We start from the raw sequence: 21243 nt of genomic DNA on the forward strand, positions 1-21243 counted from the left end.
GTCCCCCGGGTCTGCGGCCGAAGGGAATTAAGGTGGACCCCGAACTGGAGCGGCCGCGTTTCACCCTCGTCCGCACGGAAGGGTTTTATTCGTTTCCCTCATTTTCCACTTTCCTTCCTCCAACCTGCTTGACTTATTTAACTTTTCTTTCAACACCAACTAAGGTGTCGAGTAATTTTTTAGTATTAAAAAACAAATCTGCGCCCCTCACCCAAATAAACAACCAAAAGAGAGCTTTTGAATTTATGAAATCAGTTTTTAAAATGTAACCACTTAACGCCTTCACCTTCCAAAACCGAGTGAAGGGGATGAAACGAAATGGCGAGCAAATTTTTAAAAAGACCTTTAACGTGTAAGGTACCGCCGCGTTAAAAAGGAGAGAAGGAAAAGCTCTGCTCCCCTGCTAACTCTCGGCTCACCACGTTTCCATTTTGTCATTCCTGATTAAATTATATACATCAGCCACGAAAACGGTTCAGGTAATGTAAGGAATTGCAGACTTTTTTTTTTTTTTTTAAACAATGAAAAAGGAAAGGTCCCAAAGATTAAAACCCAAAGAACCAAATAATTTGCACAAATGCTTTAAAGGCATAAGTAGAATTTGGAAAGTTCATGGAGGGAGGAAAAGCAAAGAATTTTCTTGTGTCCGCTTAAGACTTTGGCTAAGAAGCTCTTTTCTGACTTTCAAGGCAGTGGTCCGTCACAGTTTTAACCATCTGGATGGGGAAGAAGGGATCCAGAATCATTTTATGATTAGCCAAAGCCCTATTACAATCATTTTCCCTTGGTTGATTATTTTCCCTTGGCAGCCTTGTTGAGACACCTCCCCCCCCTTCCCCAGTTGTAAACGGTTTCAGGCTTTGTGACATATATCAGAATATTAAAGGGCTCAAAAAGCTTTCATTAGAAGGTGTACTTCTAAGCCTCTCTGAATATCCTTTCAGACTTATTTCTGTAATAACTTACTGGTTGGCATCATCATAATAACATCTTCTAAGTTTGCTTCAGATATAAGGATCCCTTAACCACCTACTTGACAATACAGTGTGTAGCCCAGTGGAGCTGACAAAGGTGGCAGATCCAAGGAGAGTGTGAAAGACAGCCAAAGGGCCTGTTCACCTTCACCGACAGCTTCTGTCCTATTCAGTCTCTCTCTCTCTCTCTCTCTCTCTCTCTCTCTCTCTCTCCCTCTCTCTCCCCCCCCCACCCCAAATGCAAGTAAAAAATTCAATCAGGAGCCATTTCCTTTCCTTATTCATCATGCTTTTTGCATTTGAGATACAATAATTTCTTTTTATATTTCTTCGGGCCAGTTAGGCTCATTTTAATAAGTAATTGTAAAATACACAAGGGTTATTTCGGCGTGGTAAAATGATTTAATGGACAGACTTTTTTTTTCTTTAAAAATTATCAGCTGGAGTTTATTTTTTAAGCCATAAATTTAACATCGCCATTCCAATAAGATCTAAGACACTTTTTCATTGAAAAATGGTAAAATACTCCTATCTCTAAGTTTTTACCTGAGGAACTCACATTCCTAGAAATCTCACTTAATGTTACAATTCAACAAAACTGTTCCCATAAATTTTCCTTTCGTAACTCAATCTTCTTGATCTGTTTAATGCATATCTTATTCCCCCCATGCAACAATTTTTAGCAGTTTGTTTTTATTAAAAGCTATTATAATAATTTTATTTAATTATTTTTAAAATGTCAGGAAGGGCCTTGGTGTATTTTTTATTATTCATGCAAAATAAGAGGAAAAATGTATCTAGGATTTCTTTAAACTGTGTATGAATGTGTGCAGTTCACTTGTTTGGCACACACGTTTATTTTATTTTATTTTTTTTGATCTATTAATCTTCTGAACCTCCCCTACAGTCGGAATATTAGAATGAAAATGAAGGGAAAAGTCATAACAGAAATATGTCTTTTATATATCACTTGTTTTGAGAACTAGAACATGGTCCCCAGATGTACACAGGAATATCTCATCTTCGTCAATATAACATGGAAAGACTAAATTGAATATCTTCTTTGTCTCCAAAAGCCAGACCCAGAGTCAGAATATGCTGTGCTTCAGATTCCCACCCCCTTCCCTATTTCATACATTTCTTTCTTTTTTATTTATTCAGCATTCTGTGCTTTGCTTTGTCAAACATGCATCTCTATAAAGTGTGAAAGATAAGAGATATCTTACAAGGGTTGAGTATCAAAAGCATCATAAACATAACATAACCATTATAACTGTAAATGTAGATACATCTTCAGATTATATAGTGAGGATGCTTAATTTTTAATTTAAAAAATGTTCAAGTCCTAGAACTATTCCGTGCTTCTGAAACATCATAGCATGTTCCTCCAAACTGACTTCATGTTTATTTTCCAGAACATTAGTGTATAATTTAAATTGGCTTTACTCTTGCTGTTTAAGCAGGCTTATTTCACTTTCCTCAGCCACTGTAATAATTAGCAGACATGATCTCTAGAAATGGAAAGGAAATTATGCTGATGGCACGTATAGTGCCTTGTTTTGGGGCAGGTTGGCTTGCTTTGGTTTCAACACCAAGGTCATCCTGGGTACTAAAAGGGATAGGGATTTGGGAGTCATCAGATGAGTGTTTAAAAATTAATTTTGGGGAGTACTAGTGACATTTTTTCAGTGAGGGAAAGCTTAGCATTAAATAATAGGCATTTCTGGTTTATGAAAGAAAATTTTAAAATAGGCATGTCTGCAAATATGAAAAAATTACCATTTCCAAAATAATGATCTGTCAACGAAATTGCAAAATTATTATGTGAATGAGCTGAATTGCTTTGTGTATCATCTCATAGAAATATGTTTTGCACAGATAATATGTCTAATAAAGACACGTTTTTAAAATCAGATTTTTTTTCCCCCCAGCAAATAGCTGCACTGCAGGTCTCTCTTATGCAGTCAACTAGCACCACCTTATGGAGGATTGGGGGAAATTGCTGCTTTCTCTATTAGGCTTTTCTAAAATGCAGTAAATTGATTTAAAATAATAGTGATGATGGTGAAGACAATATTAATGACAATACTAACACTCTCCCCACCCTTCTTGTTTTTCAGGCATCAGATGCCAGCTCTGAAAAACTCTTCAATACTGTTATTGTAAACAAAGGTAAGATTCTTTAATTCTGAGCAATGGCTTACGTATTTTTATATTTGTTTCATTGTCATTGCCTAGGAAGAAAGAATAAAAAATAAATGGTCTTTTCTTTCTTATGCTGGAACTACTGTTCATATTTCCTGTTTTTGCTTGAGATGACTGTATTCTTTTGTGATGCATTGAAAACAGTCTATTTTAAAAGAATACATCGAGTCCTTATTTAAATTGATTTGACTAAGATATCACTACTCTCTCTGTGACTTTAATTTAATGTAGGAAGCAGTAATGGAGAATAATAGTTCTCAAAATGCCTTAACTTTATTGTTACTTATCAACTACCCAGCAGTCAGAGAACTATAAATAGCCAATTTGTACTGCAGACGCTAATAACCAGTGGATGTTTAGTATTCACAGTATTCTGGTCATAAACCAAGCTCTACTCTGCTGTGGGCTTTCTATAAAGTTAATAAATGCGCAAGAGGGCAAAATTTAAATATGTGCTATCCCATTAATTTCTTCCAAGCCGCAATATAGAGTAAGAGAGGCTAATGATATAGTAGTACATTAAGGGAAAACTTAAGTCATTGCCAATAGGTTTCTGGGTAGTTTTCATTTGTAGCAGTATTGTTGGAAATAATGAAATTGAAGGGAATGTCTAATCATGAGCTTTGCAAGGGTGTGTGATTTGAAAGGTGTAAGTTATATAAACAATTTGATCTTTTCCTGTCCACTGTGTTACAGTGATGTAGGTGCTTGCATGATAATTGCTAAATGAAGCAGGTGTGCTTCCTGTGTTACTCTCATTCTGGGTTACATGGAAGATACTTGGTAGCGCTTGCCCAGAGTTGGGCCTTCATAAAGTGAAATTTGAAACCACTTCGTTCTATAGTTGCCTTGGCTAGAATTTTTGCTAGCCGGTTAGAAAGACACATTTCCAAGTGCAGTTATTTTGAGCTCCCAGATTATTTTAGAATTGGAAGCAACTGCAATTTTAAATAGTACATTATGTTTAGAGTTCCCTTGAGGTATATATGCTTATATGATTGCTGTTACTCCCAGAATTATTGTCTTATTGAATTTTATCTTTTTTATTGCATAATGGAGTATTCCAGTTTTATATTTCATCATATTTTTTTGATGGACTGAAAGTTTGTATAAATTTGTTAACCATAACACTAAAAGCCCAATAAAAGAGGATGTGTGCGATTCATAGCATACAGCGCTCATATGTAAAAATGCATAATTGTTTATTGCTCATTTTGATGAGGCAGAAGATTGGTAGACAGTAGTGTGTCCCTGTGAAAAGGGGGGCGGGGAGTGGGAGGAGGAGGAGACTGAGATGGGCCAGGTCACCAAAAGATCTTCTGTGTTTCAGTGACAACCCACCGCAGCACCACCCAGGACCTGCAGCCCCACGTGACTTTGTCTTTCTTTGGCCAGTGTGCTGTAAAGCTTTGGAATGTGTTTCCCCTCTCTGGGATCAGCCCTAGAATGAGAGTTGGCTCCGGGGCCTGCATGGAGGCCGCCGCTGCCCTCACCAGGCTGAAGGGCTCTCTCTTCAGGGCAGACGAAGAGTGATTGATGACAAGGAGCACCCCTCTGCCTCTTCCCTCCTGCTTCTGCCCCCTGCTTTCCCTTCTCCAATCAAATGTTTCCCACATCCTTATTTGTGTTTACTTACAGAGTGTGATTTGTGGCATCTATTTGGTTGTGAATAGTCACCCCCTGACAGGGTGCCTTTCTTCTGAGCTGCTTTTCTGGGTGTGATTTAGTTGCCTTGAAAGGATTAAGGTTTCTTTGTGTACACTAAAATCAACATAGGCTTTTTCTAAGCTTTGCTTGGGAAACCATACACAAATAAGCATTTTAGTTGATGGCGGATTATTCCTTTGCCCCTTATTTCCATCAAAATGGCCTTTCTTTTCTCCTCCAGAGTTTCCCCTTAATGCCTTATGCTAATTCCTGTTGGTAACATGAATGACAAGAGAGGGAATCAATGCAAATCCAGGTGCTGCAGACTAGACTGACTGGTGTCCAGCACCCGCCCTCCTCCCTTGAGAGAAGGAGATTAAAGTGGGCAGGGAAGGGGGCGGGAAAGCTTGGGACAGTTTTGTTAAGGGGATTAGTATTCAAACTGCTAAACATCAGGAAAACAACTTCAGAAAGAGATTCATTGTGAAGCGATAACGTCAATAATTGCTTCGAAACAGGTGCAGAGTCTCTATATGTGCTTTTGGTTTTTGGTCTGTTTTTACTCTGGGCAGTGGCACTCTTTCCTGGATGAATGGTTGACAAGGCTTTCAAGAAATTGTCAGCTTCATGCGCCTTAAGTTCAAGTTCCCCTGCAAAGCAGCCGCAAGTCAGATCTCCCGTCTCTGTCCAGTCTTCTTAGCCAAGAGCAATAAAAAGCATTGTACGAAAAGGCAAATTTACACCAGGTAACGGACAGTGCTGGGAAAATCTTCAAAGCCTCAGTTTATTGAACAGTCTAACAAGCATGCAGAGGAGCTGACATGTGTATTTCTCTACCCCCAGATATTTAAAGCTACAAATCACCTCTCAGGCTCAGGCGTTCCACAATGCTGTGGCTTTAGAGAAGTGTGGCTTTAAGCTGCTGGTGAGATTATGCTGCGGAGCCCAGTGGCAGGCAGATTTGGGCCATAAAATTTCGCTGTGGGAGGGCAGTGCTAATCTCACAAACTGATTGTGGTGGAGGCTTAGGGGGGGCAGCTTTGATGTTGGGATGCTGGGGATGAAGCTCCAGGCTGAAGCAGCAGGGGCCATGGCTCAAGTCCCATCAATCTGTTTGTGAGCTTGAATAAGTCATTTAGCCTCTTTCGGTCAGAATTTTTATAGCAAAACCTCCTAGTCCTATGCTGATGTCTCTGGTTGAGACATTTTATACCGATTAGTTGGGAAGTGGGGAGGGGCTGAAACAGAGTAGGTAAAATAAATGTGTTTTATGTCACTTCTGCCCATTGATTTTATTTTGACTTCTCTGTGTTATAGAGTCCATCTAATTTAATAGAGAGCTAGTAAGGTTTTTTTGTGTTTAGTGTTCCAAATCGTTCAAAATGCTTTTTATTTCTCATTTTAAAACAAATTAATCAAGCAGTATGTGCTTGAATGTACCCATGACGTGCCCAGTGAAAACTGAGCATAGCAAAAGAGGTGGGAAGATGAACCTGTAAATGGCAGGGCTTAGGGTTGTAGATATAAAAAAAAAAAAATAGTTTAACTTTAATCAAGGTCATGGTTGCCTTATTTAATCTTTATGTGTTTAAATGTTTACAGGATGTTCATGTGAATTTTATGAATCCTTCTGTCTTTGTGACTCAGCCATCTGCCAAAGAAAAAATTAATTTTCCCAGTGAGACAGAGACACACAGAGAAAGGCTTTTTGTCCATGTTTAGCTGGCTGAACTGCTGTAGGAGCAATAGGACTTGTACCCAAAATTCTGAAGTTTTTATCCTTAAAAGGAACTCTCCAGTTAATTCACTGTGGCCAGCCAGCGTATATTACTCTTTCTTACTTACTGTCGGGCCTACTTCTTGGCGGTTTTGTCACTTTGATATCCAAACAGAAATGCAGAAAATGAGTACTTTGCTGCACGTGACCATCCTGCCAAGATAGTTAATCTCTTTTAAACTCTGAAATTGTTTCAGGGCAGAGCTACCTGAGGAGGAAAGAGAAGAAGGGAAGCCATATCTGGGAGGAAGGGGAACAGTAGTCACGTGTTCTCTGGAGTCCTCTGTTTATACACAGCCCAGGTGTGGGTCCACAGTCTAGGTTAGGGAAGGAGAAAGGGCCCCGAATTGCTGCCCGCTTCCTGCCACAGGGTCCCCTTTTCCAGGGTCTATCTTGCAGATAGATCCAAGGCAAGTTGTAGATGAGAAGTGGCCAGGAGTTGTATTTCACCCCATGACCTTCTCACCCCTACTTTTCCCCTCACCTTTGTCTCACATTGTAGCTTTGGAGCCTTCTGGGGAAAGATCTCCTGAGCCAGTTGTTAGAGAGCAGAGCCTCAGTGAGCATCTCCGAAGTGCTGGGGTGGGGAATGATCCAGCTAGGGATCCAGCTCCCCCTGCTGTGAGCACCTAGTGTCTACTGAAATGTGCACAGCAAAGGAGCAGCCACCCACCCTCCTAGGTGGACTTCAGCTCACCTCCCCCAGGTCAGCCATGGAGAATTCTGGGGGACGCTCACTCACCATGATGAGTACCAGATGGAACACTGGGGTCACCTTGAGCTGTCTCCGAACAGGACTGTTTTTCCTTTTCCAGGCCCTATCGGGACTCCTAGTGGATACACCTGGCCTCTTTTTGGGGGTGATTTTTCACTGAGAGTTTCCATGGGACACAGGAGCCTTTAGGTTAGTGGGGCCTTTCAGTATTTCTGACAGTATGGTTTTATCGGCAGCATAGAAAAAAAAAGCCTGGCTAAAAAAATTGCTTAAGATTGAGGAGACAAGGTAAGAGAAAAGTTACTAGAGATACCGCTTGCTGTGATGAGGTTCAGTAACTGGGCACCTAATAAATTCTGTAATGGAGATAATCTCACTTCATTCATTAAGTTTAGACGTGAAGGAGAATTCCTTGGTTTAGTGACCAAAAAACTAGGTTATATTACTACCAGGGCCACCATTGACTTAAGAAAAATCCTCTCGCTAAAATAAGTCTGTGCTTTTCATCTAAGTGAAAATAATGCCGTTGTTGACTGTGGTGGTTTCCTTAATTTTTTTTTTTTTATTTAGAGTTTAAAATCCAATAATAATGAATATATGGAGGCCGTCTTACATTTCCTTCTAGTGTCTCGAGTTTAGTTGTAAGGGGGACATGACGTAAAGCACATTACCGATAGGTAGAAGAGTAAATCAATGGCCAATTTCAGCCTCCGTACGTTGGTTGCATTTTTGTAATGTCTTAAATCCTAGATAAGGGAAAGTTGAACTATCGCGTATTCTTTAATTTTCTTTCTCTCCACCTTTTTTGTACCCTTTAGAGCTTTTTCTTGGGTCTTTAGGAGATAGAGACGTCTGATGTGTGGAGAATTAAATACTATTGAAGGGTAATTAGTGCTTGATGGGAGACAAAGGCGTTATGAGTACTTACGAGTAGTTGAGTTCCGCCTCCTCCCCCACACTGCAAATGGTGTGCAATCAGCTCCCTTTGTTATGGTAATTGACCTTCCTATAGAAGCCAGGCTCTTACTTACAGAATTTGTTGTATAGAATTATTTCTTGAGAATTCTTGGAAACAGATGCCATGTACAGTTAGTGTGAAGCCACCAGTAAGGGTCTAAAAATATTCCATGTTGTGAGAAAGCGTTTCCCCCTGGATTTTTTTTTTTTTCAACTGCTACCACCTGGTCTTTCTCTGACCTTAAGGATGAGTATGATGGAAAAATCCTGGGTAAATATTGGATCCCGTCACTGGAGTTTTAGTGAAGAGGGTGGAAGATATTCCGAACAAATTGATCTTGATGGTGTCTTTTGAGTAGAACCTTTACAGTGACGTCACTTTTCCGAGTAAGACCTAGCGAGCTGGAGCAGATTACAGATTATAGTGTAGCAGAATTCTTTCTTTAAGTAAGATAAACATTATTTTTGTTTACCTTTGAGCACACTGATAAAGCTTCTCTTATTTTATTGAATGATTCCTGCTGTACTCTAAAAGACCTTCCTCCATACTTGGCAAGATTAGAGAGAAAGCTTGACTGTTGACCAGCTCTCCTTTTAATCCATTCGTATTCAGGGTTTTGTTTAGCCAATGACGTAATATTTAGTTGTCGCAGAAAGTAATACACACTCATAAGAGACTGTTGCAATTTAAAAAAACAAAAACAAAAACAAAAAACAAAACAGCGAATCAGCTCTGGAGAGTCTTTAATGGAAATCTTTAATGAGTGACAAAGGGCCTTCTCACTGGTAACACCTTCCACCTTCCACCCCAGGCCCAGAGTTTCCCACGTGGAGGAAGCCTGTGGCTATCCCTTAGTCTCTGGATTATTTCTAGTTTCTGACAACTGCAGAAAATGTTGTTTTCTCTGAAAATGTATGTTTATTTAACTAGGTTTCTTTTTGCTTCACAATCTGGATTCCATTCAGTCAGTTACCACTCCAATTAACTAACAATTATTTAACATTAACAGTAATTACAGACGCCAGTTAAGCGCCTACAGATGTCAACTGTTAGCTTTGTACCTAATCACTCAATGAAATGGAGAAAGTTCAACAAACATCAATTAGCCAAGCAATTAGTATGAGTTAGGAAAGAGCATGTTATCAAGTGTGAGCTGATTCAATTTATTTTATTTTGGCAGTAAAACACACACAGGCAAGCGGCAGTAAGTTCCTCAGATAAGATAAAACGCCATTGTTTTGCAGCTTACATAAGAATTCTTTCCTTTCCTGTGCATAAGTCAAATATACTCTTGCCTGGAATTTACTTAACAAGCAAAATTTGTCTCAATTACTCAGAAAGCCTAGCAATGCTCAGCCTCAGGAAGCAACTTGGTGAATTATGAAGATGCTGTATAAGGAAATGTCAGAATATTGCAGCGGAGAAATGGCTGATTCCCACATGAGCAATTTCCTCCACGCGTTTTGGATTTTTCACCGGTTCCCTCCTGAACCTGTGGTGGAGCGAGCACAGCAGTGGTTTTATTAATGTCGTGGTGCCTGAACTTTGGCTCAGCTGTCTTTGATTGAGCCTGGGGCAGCCATCAAAGTATTCTACCACTTGCCAGCCTATGCTTTAAAAAAGTAGAAATGGCTCTCTTTTAAAGACCCACTTCACGGATTCACCACACATATTCTGGGCCCATATGCAGAGGTTCTGCACCGCTGGCCCGTGCCCCACCCCCAGCCTCCATAGACCTGACTTCCATCAGTGGCTGAGCATGCCTAGACTTACTGGGAGAGTGAGGCCCGGTTATGCAAGGTGGCCCATAAATTGGTATTTGGAGGTTCATTTTTACCTCCAGGGGGAAAGCAGGCCATAATTGGCTGTGCCTCTGGTTCCCCTCTTAGAAATGATTTCTCACAAACTCCAGAAGCCTGTGGATAGAAGTGACAGGAGCCAGTCCTTTCAGTGTGCCTCTCAGCATTAGTTGAATCCAAGAGTTGAAACAAATATTCTGCCCCTGATATAGCTTAGATGAAGAGCCACCATGTCCCATGTGCTTTCCCTTGGTAAAAACTCTTTCTAGTGTTCAGCAGTACAGCAGACAGCAAACTATCATGGCTGGTTTTCAAGAAAGGTGTTTGCCCTTCTATGGCAGTTAATAGAGTCTCTTTTCGTCCGCTTGTGCACATTATGCTGCAGAGAGAGGTTCACGACAACAAAGGCCTCATATTAAGCGTCAGCCACGGACTGACACTTGTCCTTAGTCCTTGTCCTTATTCTGGGACCCAGGCCGAAGGAAAGCCGCCATCCTGGTAGTTAGCTGGGTAGAGGGCAGAGAGTAGAATCAGAACCACGGAATGCCTCTCGAAGTTTCAGTTTAGATGTGGTAGGTGGCATTTCCAGCCATCTCATTGGCCGGAACAAGTCTATAGGGCTTTTACCACCACGTGATCCCCAGGTAGTTCATGTTCCCTGGTGGGGAGGAACTTTCCTTTATTGGTGGAGGTTCTCACCATCTTCTGGCATCCTAGGAGGTCCACCATTATTATCTAAGCATGTGTGGCCCAAATCATCACGGTCGCTGCATTGACCAGGGCTCGACTTGAGGCATTCTGATTTCCTCACGTATTCTCCATATTTCTACTCTTCCTGCCTATTCCTGTGCCTATAAGTGGACTGATCTTTTTCAGCCAGATTTTATTAGAAGTAACTTAGGATATTTAAGCGGGAGCATTTCCTTAGCAACCGGTGGCGTAAGCACGAGGCCCAGTTCTGTGCTGAGGTGGGAGGGGCGTGTTGATATGGGATAGTGTTCTGTGGGCGCGCCAATCCTCCCTGACCCTCGTAAACCTTCTCTTAGAAGGGAAGAGGTTGAGAGTACATCATTGCTTTTCTAAGAGTCCTTTTGAAGAGGGAAGCGTCTCAAGTGTGCCTGTTAATAGACTGATGCAGGAGGCGGTTATATTCGGATGCCTTTAAAAGCCACTTGGAAAACATTTTCCCCCTCTTATCCATCACCTTTCACATCTCTCAGCAGAGTAACACTAAAACCTAATTTTAGCCAAGATTACATCATTTTCTCATTATCTGTTTATAGCCGAGAAAGGCTTTTCCATAGTAAAGCTCTTCTCCCCGAAAGCCCAGCCACGTAATTCCTCCTGTTTTGTATTAATTTTTGATGTTCCAAGTGTGGACTGTCCTCTGCCGAGCTTCCTGGGTTCATCTCTTTAGGCTTCTTAATCCATAAACTTTTCCCGTAAATTTTATCCATGAACTTAGATTGATAAGAAGTCTTCTTTGGAAATCAGATCTGTCATCAGTTAAGTAAATGACGTCAATATTTATTCCATTTATTCCTTCAATTGGCTTAAAGTGGAAGCCATGTGGAAATTATTCTTTCATTCAACAAAGATTAAGCACTGAGTATATAACAGATTTAGGAGGTACAGCAGTGAACAGATCACGTTAAACATGCAACCAGAAAAGTAAGTTTAAACATATTTTTAAATTCGAAAAGAGATGTTTTAAATGGTGTAACAGGAAAGAAGCCACTTACTAATTTTTTAAAAATGGCCTTAAGACTTCATTAGGAGCAAGAGCTGATTGATCTAAGGTGGTGAGTCTTGATAAGTCAGCAAATCAGAAATAGACCAGCCCTCAGTCGATTGCAGATGTCACCCTTTCAGAGAGCCACGGATGGCCGACTTGTGCTCACCATTAGACTAAAACCTACCTTTTTGCTTTTTCTATTTTAAAAACTGATGCTTTTGTTAAATTAATTGAGCTGATGGAAAGATTTGAGGGAGCACTGTGAAGTTCTTTGTTGCCTGTCAATAGGGCCTCTTTGTCATGTTTCCTCGGTTAGGTTTTGTTGCTATTTAATTTTGCCAGATTGGCTTACTACAAGGAGGCGATGAGCACTGCTTTTAGTAATAGAAGATCCAGGCTGAAATCGGGGGTGGGCTACTTGTAAACACCAGCAGATCATCCTGTTAGACTCATTTTTCTCATTGGTAACATGAGAAAGCTGAATGGACTCCAAGATCATCAAGGTCTAAAGGCCAAAGTTTACTCATGAGTGTTCTAGCTCTTTTTAGAGACTGAAGCTTGTGCAGCAGGCTTACATTTTCCTAGGTAGTTGTGAATGAGTTGTGAACACTCGCCTTTGAAAGGAGTGCCGTGGCCAGTGCTGTGAGTTCAGTCCTGAACTTGTGAGCAAAAATAGGGCTGTATAAACCTCTCCCCTCTTCAGGAGATTCCATCTCTGTAAGAAAGATCTTAGAGGTAAGAGGGGGCTGAGTCCCCATTGGGGGAAGAGGGAAGAGCATGACTTCTACTGTTTGGGTATTAGTTGTTAGGTATTAACCTTGGGAATAAGAATAACAAAGCGAGACCTCCTTCCCTGCTGGTCTGCATTTCAAGTGGTTTTAAAAGAGGCCTTTAACCTGCTGAATAAATGTTTGTAAAACCCCACCGAATAAAAACTTAAGTGCTGGGTTCCTCCATACTTAAGTGGAATGACTGGCCATTTCCTAAGCAGGAATTTTGCTACAGCTTAGATGAGGATGGGGTTAGATACTGAGAACAAGATCCTGCTTCAGAGCACCCAGGGGCAAGCTGCCAGGTGGCTGCTTCTTCTATGGAATGACTCCTTTTACCAATGTGAATTGAAATGAGGCTTAGATGGCCTATTCTAGATACTCTAGGGAATGTCACCACCTCGCCATCTGTCTTTAGCTGTCAGCATACTCTCATACACCAGGCAATTCATCGGAGGTCTGCTTCTTCCAGAGTTAATCTAGTCCTTCTTGACTAAGCAATCTTGCTTCCTACTTTTCTTTTGCCAGAAGATAATGATAATATCAACATGCCTTTTGCTGGATTTTTGCCTTCTTCATAGTCTTCTCATATCTGTTGGGGAAAGGTTTGTTTTAGAATAAAGAAAAAGAAGTGATATTTGGGGTATCTTGGTGTTCCCTAAGAGGTGGCACAAATTAAAATTGTCAGTGGATTTAATGAAGAGCCAGGTTAATTTTATTGTTACCAAATCCATCGTGTGTTTTTTTCGGAGAATTAGGTTTGTCTGGGCTGTCTCCTTTTCTGAGGTTGATAGTTGTGAAAAGGAAGAATGTCACTGATGAGACTGAGAATCTTAGAGACAAATTCCTGGATTAGATGCAGGGGCATTGCTGCTGTGTGCTTTGATCGCGTATTAGATTATAAACGAAATTTCGTGGGTTCATATTTTGGAGTTGGCTGTAGGGGCCACATTGCTCTGTATAATGACCTCTCCCCAGGATGTGAGACATCAAAGCACTTTGATTTCTACGCCCATGGGAAGTAGAAACTCCTGACTTCAGTAGGCAGGCTGGTAGGCGGGCTGGGGATAACGAGCTAGAGGATGGCTCTCTCCAATTCTACTGTGGCCTAGAATATGGGTAACAGATATGTGCCCGAATGACTCATTACCCCTGTTTGGCTGGGTCCTCGCCCCCCAGAGCACACCTTGGGTCAGGCTGGAGTCTGGGTTCAGTGCTTTCCTCCTCAGGGCCTTCTGCATTGAGGAAAGTCAGCTCTTACACCTCCTCCTTCTGTGTTGGCTCCAGGACAAACTTGAAAACTGCCTACTCTAAGGGTTTTTTGGCATTTTAAAAGTTAAGGCCGACTTTCTGAGCCTTCTCAGCATCCTGCCAGGTATCTTATCTTATTCAAATATCCTAATTGCTACTCAGGCTTCTCAGCTGCACATCATCCTAGCACTAACTGACAAAACAGACCTTCACCTGAGGGCCTCATTATGCTTTCTGCCTGTGCATCAGGCCAAAAATACCTCCAAAATACCTGCTCGACATCCTGGGCTTCCAAGTGACAAACAAATAATTGGGTGAAACAAACCCTGGGCGCCGAGCAGCTGCCACTGGTGTCGGAGCACAGAGGAGTCTGCGGCAGTAACAGTCACGACGATGCCTGGTTCATGTCAGAGCAAATCTTTGAACAGTGGGTTGTGCTGACACCGGAGAATGACAGCCTTGGAGATGGCATGCTAGTTACTGCTGCAAGTAAGGCCTCTCATGTAGACCGTGACAAGCAGCTGTCATTTCTGCACAGGTGAACAACTGACATCCTAGAACGGGGAGGGCGGGAGGCAGGCGGGCGGCTGTGCTTGGAGGGCAGGTAAGGCTGGACCTTGGAGAGAGGAGTCTCAAGTACTGGTGACCGTTTGCATTTGTGGCGAAAGCTGGCCTTAAAACACATGCGCACATGTGCGCATGCACACGCACACACACACATACACACACATTCTATCTTTAATTCCTGTAGAATTCATCTGAGAAAGGGCTGTAGAAATACGATGTCAGCTTTTCGAGGACAGGACCAATGCCACATTACCAGTTCAGAGCCCAGCAGCCTTAAAGAACTCACTTAAAGAATTTTGCAGTTCGATTCTGTGCCCTCCTCTTCTTCTTGATGTGTCATGGCTTGAGTTTCCAGATCCAATACTTAGTTTTAGTGGAAAAGACCAAGTCACCACTTAAGGAATGCATCAGCCGGAATTCAGGTGCAGGATTGGGTTTGGACCAACAACATCAGCATCCCCTGAGGAGTTGAGTTGCTCGATGTACAGAATCTCCTACAGAATTGGAAACTCGGTTTCCAGACTGGCCCAGCAGTCTGTTTGAACAAGCCTTTCAGGTGATTCTGACATAGAGGACCACTGGTCTAGATGCAAGGAAGGACATTTGGACAGTGAGGTTTTTGTAAATGATACATGGATCACCCGGTGAAATCCGGACTCTTAGAAGAGGAAGTAGGTCTGTTCATTATTGCACAGCCTTTTTATTTTATGTTATTGTTTAATATCGGATGGACCAGATTTGTTGAAAGTAACACTGTGGACCCACTGTTGGACTCAATTATTCTCTTATCACAAATTTCTAATCCTTCCACTCTCTAGCCTTGTGAACAGGCCTACTACCCATGTCTAGGGTGGCTGGCAGATGCTAGGCCCATGTTAGGGCTGTATTATAGAGTGAAACTATCTGATCTAAATGGAGTTTAGAACCATGACCTTGAGCCAATGTTATACTATAACCAGCTGAGCTAACTTGCCCAACCACTTCTCAAAGACAAACTGTTCTGTTTAGTTCCTGGTTGGCAGATGCTACATCACAAATGCCCGCTCGCCATCTGTATGAAGGATTATCACAACATAAAACACACGCATACTGAGCAAATGTGCTGTGATTACCGGTAACTATTTTGTAAACAAAGTACTGTGTAAATTCTTTATTAAATTGCAATTGTCCAGGATTCATAGAATGGATAGCAATGTTTTGAAATATTTTTCCCTTCCATGTGAAATATAAAGTTTTAAGACTATAAAATTATACCTAAGTTGGGTTTTTCCAAAAAATTGTAGTACCCTAAGAAGTTCAAGCAAGTCACCTCAATATTAAAGCTTCTTTGGGTCTCCTTCAAGAACAGGCATCTCCCTAGACTGGATGTGTTAAACTAGTGGTTCTCAGACCTTAGCCTGCATCGGAATCGTCTGGACATGGATTGCTAGGCCCTATTCAGAGTTCCTGATTCAGTGAATATTGGGTGAGACGGGAGTTGGGAGGCTGGGGGAAAGGATTAAGAAGTACAAATTGGCAGTTAGAAAATAGTCACAGGTATGTAAAGTACAGCGTAGGGAATACAGTCCATGATGTAATAACTATGTGGGGTTAGGGAGATTCTAGACTTATTGGGAGATCACTTCATAAGTTATGTAAGTATCCAACCACTATGCTGTACACCTTAAGCATAGTGAATGTCAACTGTAATTGAAAAATGTGTATTTTTTTTTTTTAAAGAAACATGCATTTGAGATCTAGAGTGATGTCAACAAGATGGCCAAGTAGGAGACCCCAGCTTTGTTCCCTGAAAGCAGATCAATAGTTAGACAGTGATCCACAAAAAAAAATCCAGCTCTGGGGGAGCCCTAGAGTCTACATAAGAAACTTGAACAACATAGTCAGACACTTGAGAATGACCACACTGGGGAAGGAAGAACAGTTTCACTTGGCCTACATCCTCCCGTCCCCTGAGCCAGCACTGCTCAGCACCGAGAGGGAGCTCCCCAGTTAGAAAGAGTTCCCCTCACAGGGGAAAGAGCGGCATGAGAGACATTTCCTCAGCCTTTGGGGACACCACGCAAACGTCATGCTTTGGTTCACCACACATGTACAGGCAGCTAGGAACAAAGAGGAAAAGCTGGGCTGTCAACACCCAGTCATGCTGCCAGAGCTCTGTAGTACACAATGACCTGCTCTGCAGAGGCACCCAGCCATCCTGCACCCTCTGCGGACTTTATCAGCTTTGCCTCCCAGGAGGCCTTAAATGGCCTCAGTTTCCAAAAATCCACAGGTTATAAACATATTTAGAAATCCATAAATATTAGCAACATGAATGGACTCTTTATTGCGTGTTATTCTCTGCAATCTTTTGCTTGGCTGAAAAATACCTAACAATCAGCATAAACACAGGATCAATGCAGACTTGGGAAAAAAAAATTTTTTTTTTTTTTTTTTTTTTACTGTGAAGAAAATACGTAGAGACTACAAGGAAAAACTTTGATTTGTAACAAGTAATCAAGTGATGCTGATGCTTCTGGTCCCAGGGGCACACTTTGGGATTCATGTGTGTTAAAGCTTTCCAAATTTAAATGCCCTTTCCAATAACAAATATCTGAATTGAGAATCAGCAGAAAGTCATATAAAATGCATCTTTACATGTGAAATGAAATTTACATATGAAAGCGAACTCAGTTTCATAATGGACCCATATATCCTGATTAATTTTTAAAAAATGAAAATTGTCCAACTTAATTAAATATAGAGAGCAGTAGAATGAACGCTTATGTATATCCACTAGCCATATTCATCTTCATCAGGATTTTGCCACAGTTGTTTTTAGGTGATAGGATAGAGTGATATCTGTTTTTTCTTTATTGCTGGTTTTAAAGCACATGCCGTGCGTCGTGTTATTTCACCCCTCTATACTTCAGTGCACATCTTTTTTTGAAGGTATTTTCCTACATAACCACATTCTGTTATCAGACTAACAAAATATACAATGATTCCTCAGTATCATCTAATACCCATCTATAATCCTTTCTCCCTGATTACCTCACAAGTATCATTTTCATGATCTGTTCCCATCCGGATACACACCAGGGTCACACTTACTACGTATCTGTTATTATTTTAATAGAGAGCCATCCACACTCTCCCGGGCCTTTCATTCTTTTCAAGTCAGTGACTTGTTGAAGAAACCAAGTCAGCTGTTTTGTAGACGTTTCCACATTCTGGAAGCCCTTGTGGCATCGTTTAGTTTATTCCTCTGTCCCTCGTATTTCCTGTAATGGGAATTTGGCCCTAGAGCCCTGACTAGATTCAGATTAGGCTTTTTGGCAAGAAAATGCCGTAAACTTTATGCAGAGAGCTTTATGTTGCCTCACATCCGTGTACCCACAATGCCTGGGTTGTCTCAGTTTTTGTAATGCCGGGATTGTTCAGTAAGCTCAGGTTGTGGTAACCTGCATTGTCAGGTTCCCTGTCAGCTTGCATCTCTTGGTCTGATTCGTTGGTGATGCTTGCCCGATCCAGTATTTCACCAGAGATGGCAGCAGGGTGACTTGTCTACTATTCCTCCACATTTATTGGCTGAAATTGTTCTCTACAACAGAGCTTTTCCTCATCAACTAAAGCTCTGTGGTGACCTTCAAATATAATCAAAAGAAAAGCAAGGGTAAATGTTTAATTCTTTCCTTTTAATTGTAAGCTATCAGAGCAAGAAGTTGGTGCCCCTCTAGGAATCTTATTACTATGTCTGTACCCTTCCGTTTGCATTTTTCTAACCCATGTTTTTAATCCTTTGAGCCTTTTCTTAAGTGGTTTGTGTTTATCACTGGAAGGAACAAGATGTCTAAAAATGAGAATGCTATCTGAAAGAGCAACATCAAATGAGATGATACATACGTGTGTGTGTGTGCTTGTGTGTGTGTGTGAATTTAAACTCAGACCTCTCCTTCACAGGTCTGCATTGCCACATCCTCCAGGAAGCCCTCCCACCTTCCCAAGACGCGAATACTTCCTGCATGCTGCCTTTCTTACTAGCATTATAGATTCTGCTTGCAATCTTTCCTACTTCTCTGCTTTCTCACCCCACCTTCCCCATGGTGGCCAGTAGGGTGCTTTGCATAAAATAGGAACTCAATTTCTGTTTGTCGAACCTCAGTGAATTAAAGTGTAACATCCTATAAGGTATTTCAACCATTGGAATTTAGGTTATAACCAGAGGTTCTAAGGGACTTGATTAAAGAACATACGGAAAAGCTTCAGTCTTACTTGATCTAATCAACTCATTTGGCATTATTAGATAATCTGATGATTCCAACTGGGCATTTTTCAGAAAAGTACTTACTAGGAGGCTGCCAACATGTATTGAGTGCCTGCAGCATGCCAGGGGTTTCCGTGTGCTGTTTGATTCAGAACGTAGCCTAGCCAAATAGGTATCTTACATGCACAAAAACTGTCCTATGAGTAGGAAGTGACAGCCAGTTTCTGTGTCCTAGCTCCTGATCTCCCAATCTCCTGCTCTTTCTACTTGTGCCACTCCAGCCTACGGTGGGCAGTGGGTTGGGGGTGGGGAGGGTTGGATTTGGTAAATGAAGAAATGCCTCCTGTTGTCAGCACTGAACTGTTTGCAGTGTAGGTAAAAGTACTGATTATGCAGTTCTAGCCTGAGGGAACTTGAAGGAGAGCAGAATGGGGAACAGCCTTACTTTGAGCATATGTCAGCTATATTTAGCCACTTAATTTCATAGAAGATTCAGTGTGATATTTAAACTTAACCTGTCACAAAACTAGATTTTATATGTTTATAGAATTGGAAAGTTGTATTGCTGATTAGTAAAAATTAAAATGGAAAAGCATTAAAGGACTTTTAAGTGATGAAACAGCAGTTACTATAACTGGGAATCTTAGTAAAATTATTAAAACTTTTTTTTATTGTTTAGAACTAGTCACTTTATTTTTTAAAGCATCTTTGGTAGTATATCTGTTTCTGTGTGGCAGAGAGGGAAGATGGCTTTCGCAGTGGGATAGCACTCACCCCTAGTTAAGACTTTATTGCTTGCTTTTTTTTTTTTTTTTTTTTTTAAGTAAAGCCAGATAGCCCAACCACGTTGAGCTTTCTGGTAGCAAACGTGCAAGAAATCCCTGTTATTCATCCATTTTCTGCGGCGCTGTCTTCCTTGCAGAGCCTCTAGCCCTCACCCGGTCTGCTCATGTCTGCTGCTCTCTTTGGCCCATCAGCCTCATGGGCAGTGGTGCCTTTTTGGGCCAAGTATCACTGTTAAGCATCTTTTGTTCTAAAACCAAAAAAAAAAAATGACACACAGAAATATTTGAACCTTAAGATGCCAGTTTTTTTCAGGGCATCCTTGCTGCCACTCACTTGCCAAGTCTTCTGTTCCACCCACTTGCCAACGGCCAACCTTGGGGACTGTTCCAGTGATCTTATTTCCTCCATTCCTGCTGCCGGGCAGATGAGTACTCTGGAAGACAAGCAGATTACTGGGCTGATGATTCTGTGCACATTTGTACTCTAGCCTCAGCTGAAACTCATTCCCCCACCCCACCCATTCCTTCCTTCACTCCTTGAGCAGTAATTGAAGCAACTGCCCTGTGCCGGCTCCCACCGTAGCTGCCTCACGCACAGCTCCGTGTGCCACCCCACCTCACCCCACCCCGCCCGAGGCCTTTCAGGGGAAGACTGAGGTCCTCTGTGGGGACAGCTTCAGTGTCTTCTTCCCCACCTGGAAGGTCGCTTCCTCATGACCAAGAGGGTGCCAGGTCCTTCACCTCTGTCCCCTGGCAGGCCTCCACAGTTAGCCCGACTTCCATCCTGGGTCATCCCTTCAGTCTTTGCCCCCTCAGTCAAGCCTTTTCTTTTCTGGCTTTTTATTTCTTCCAGTCTCTTCAGAGTATCCTTAGTTTAAAAAACAAACAGCGTAATAACAAAACGACAAATAAAACAGCTCTAGCCCTGCTTCCCCTTTAGGTCATTAAAACAAAAAAAAAAAACAAAACACAAGCAAATAAACCTTTTTTGATATCTTCTCTTGTCCCCTCTTCCTATAAAATACCTTGCATTTGCATATCTTCTGAGTGGCAATTAAGGTGACTATGTTACTTACTGTCCAGACCAGGGCACTTTGGAACGTGAAACAGACTGCTATTAATAATTACAGTGGGACAACAGGCCTAACCCTGGACTGCTGTGCAGACTGTCCATATGGTCACCTGACTGACTAAGTTCTTCCAGTTTGTTAAAGTACCTTAATCGCTAGTGATAGGAGTCAGCATTCACGGAGTGTTTAGCTATGAGCCAGGCTTTGTTCTAATCACTTTACATGGATTAACTCCTGGAATCCTCCTGGCACCTTTTTGAGATAAATAGCATTATTAACATCATTTTGACTGTGGGCAAACTGAGGCACAGAGAGGCTGAGCAAGCTGCCCAAGGTTATACACCTCCTGAAGTACTTTCTCCTCACTCCTAGCTTTATCAGCCCCCAGACATCAGTCAGGCAGTCCTATGTCCTCTGAGGTGTTAACAGAGTTTTCCAGCTGTCTGTCGAATTAGAAGGAATATACAGTGAAAACAAGATTATCACCTTCTAAAGAAAGTATTTGTTTAAGGTTGCTTACCCAGAAAGGGCTCCCTAACAAGAACAAAATACTTAATCCGTTTTTCAAAGAGCCAAAGGGGCCTGGATTAGAGCAAGTAGGGATTACCCTATCATTATTATTCTCTAAAACACAAATTTTAAAAACAAACAAATGAAAAAGCCAGTTACACCCCAGAGGTGAAATTCCTGCTGGGGCTTTTTTCCTGCTGGTGTTTCTTATCTCACCATGTTCTCATCCCTGGA

At 41.5% G+C, this 21243-nt stretch overlaps 1 protein-coding gene across 13 annotated transcripts in view; it reads left to right on the top strand.

Moving 5' to 3' along the window:
* Positions 1–21243, top strand: part of AUTS2 (AUTS2, activator of transcription and developmental regulator) — a 1087944-nt gene that overhangs the window by 1003399 nt on the left and 63302 nt on the right. For all 13 annotated transcript variants that reach the window (XM_023534624.1, XM_023534625.1, XM_023534622.1 and 10 more), the window contains one exon: positions 3095–3146. In XM_023534624.1, coding sequence (XP_023390392.1) covers positions 3095–3146 — 52 coding nt within the window. The remainder of the gene's footprint in view (positions 1–3094; positions 3147–21243) is intronic.

This window comes from Pteropus vampyrus, unplaced genomic scaffold (genome assembly GCF_000151845.1).
Source record: "Pteropus vampyrus isolate Shadow unplaced genomic scaffold, Pvam_2.0 Scaffold128, whole genome shotgun sequence".
Classification (NCBI taxonomy): Eukaryota; Metazoa; Chordata; class Mammalia; order Chiroptera; family Pteropodidae; genus Pteropus; species Pteropus vampyrus.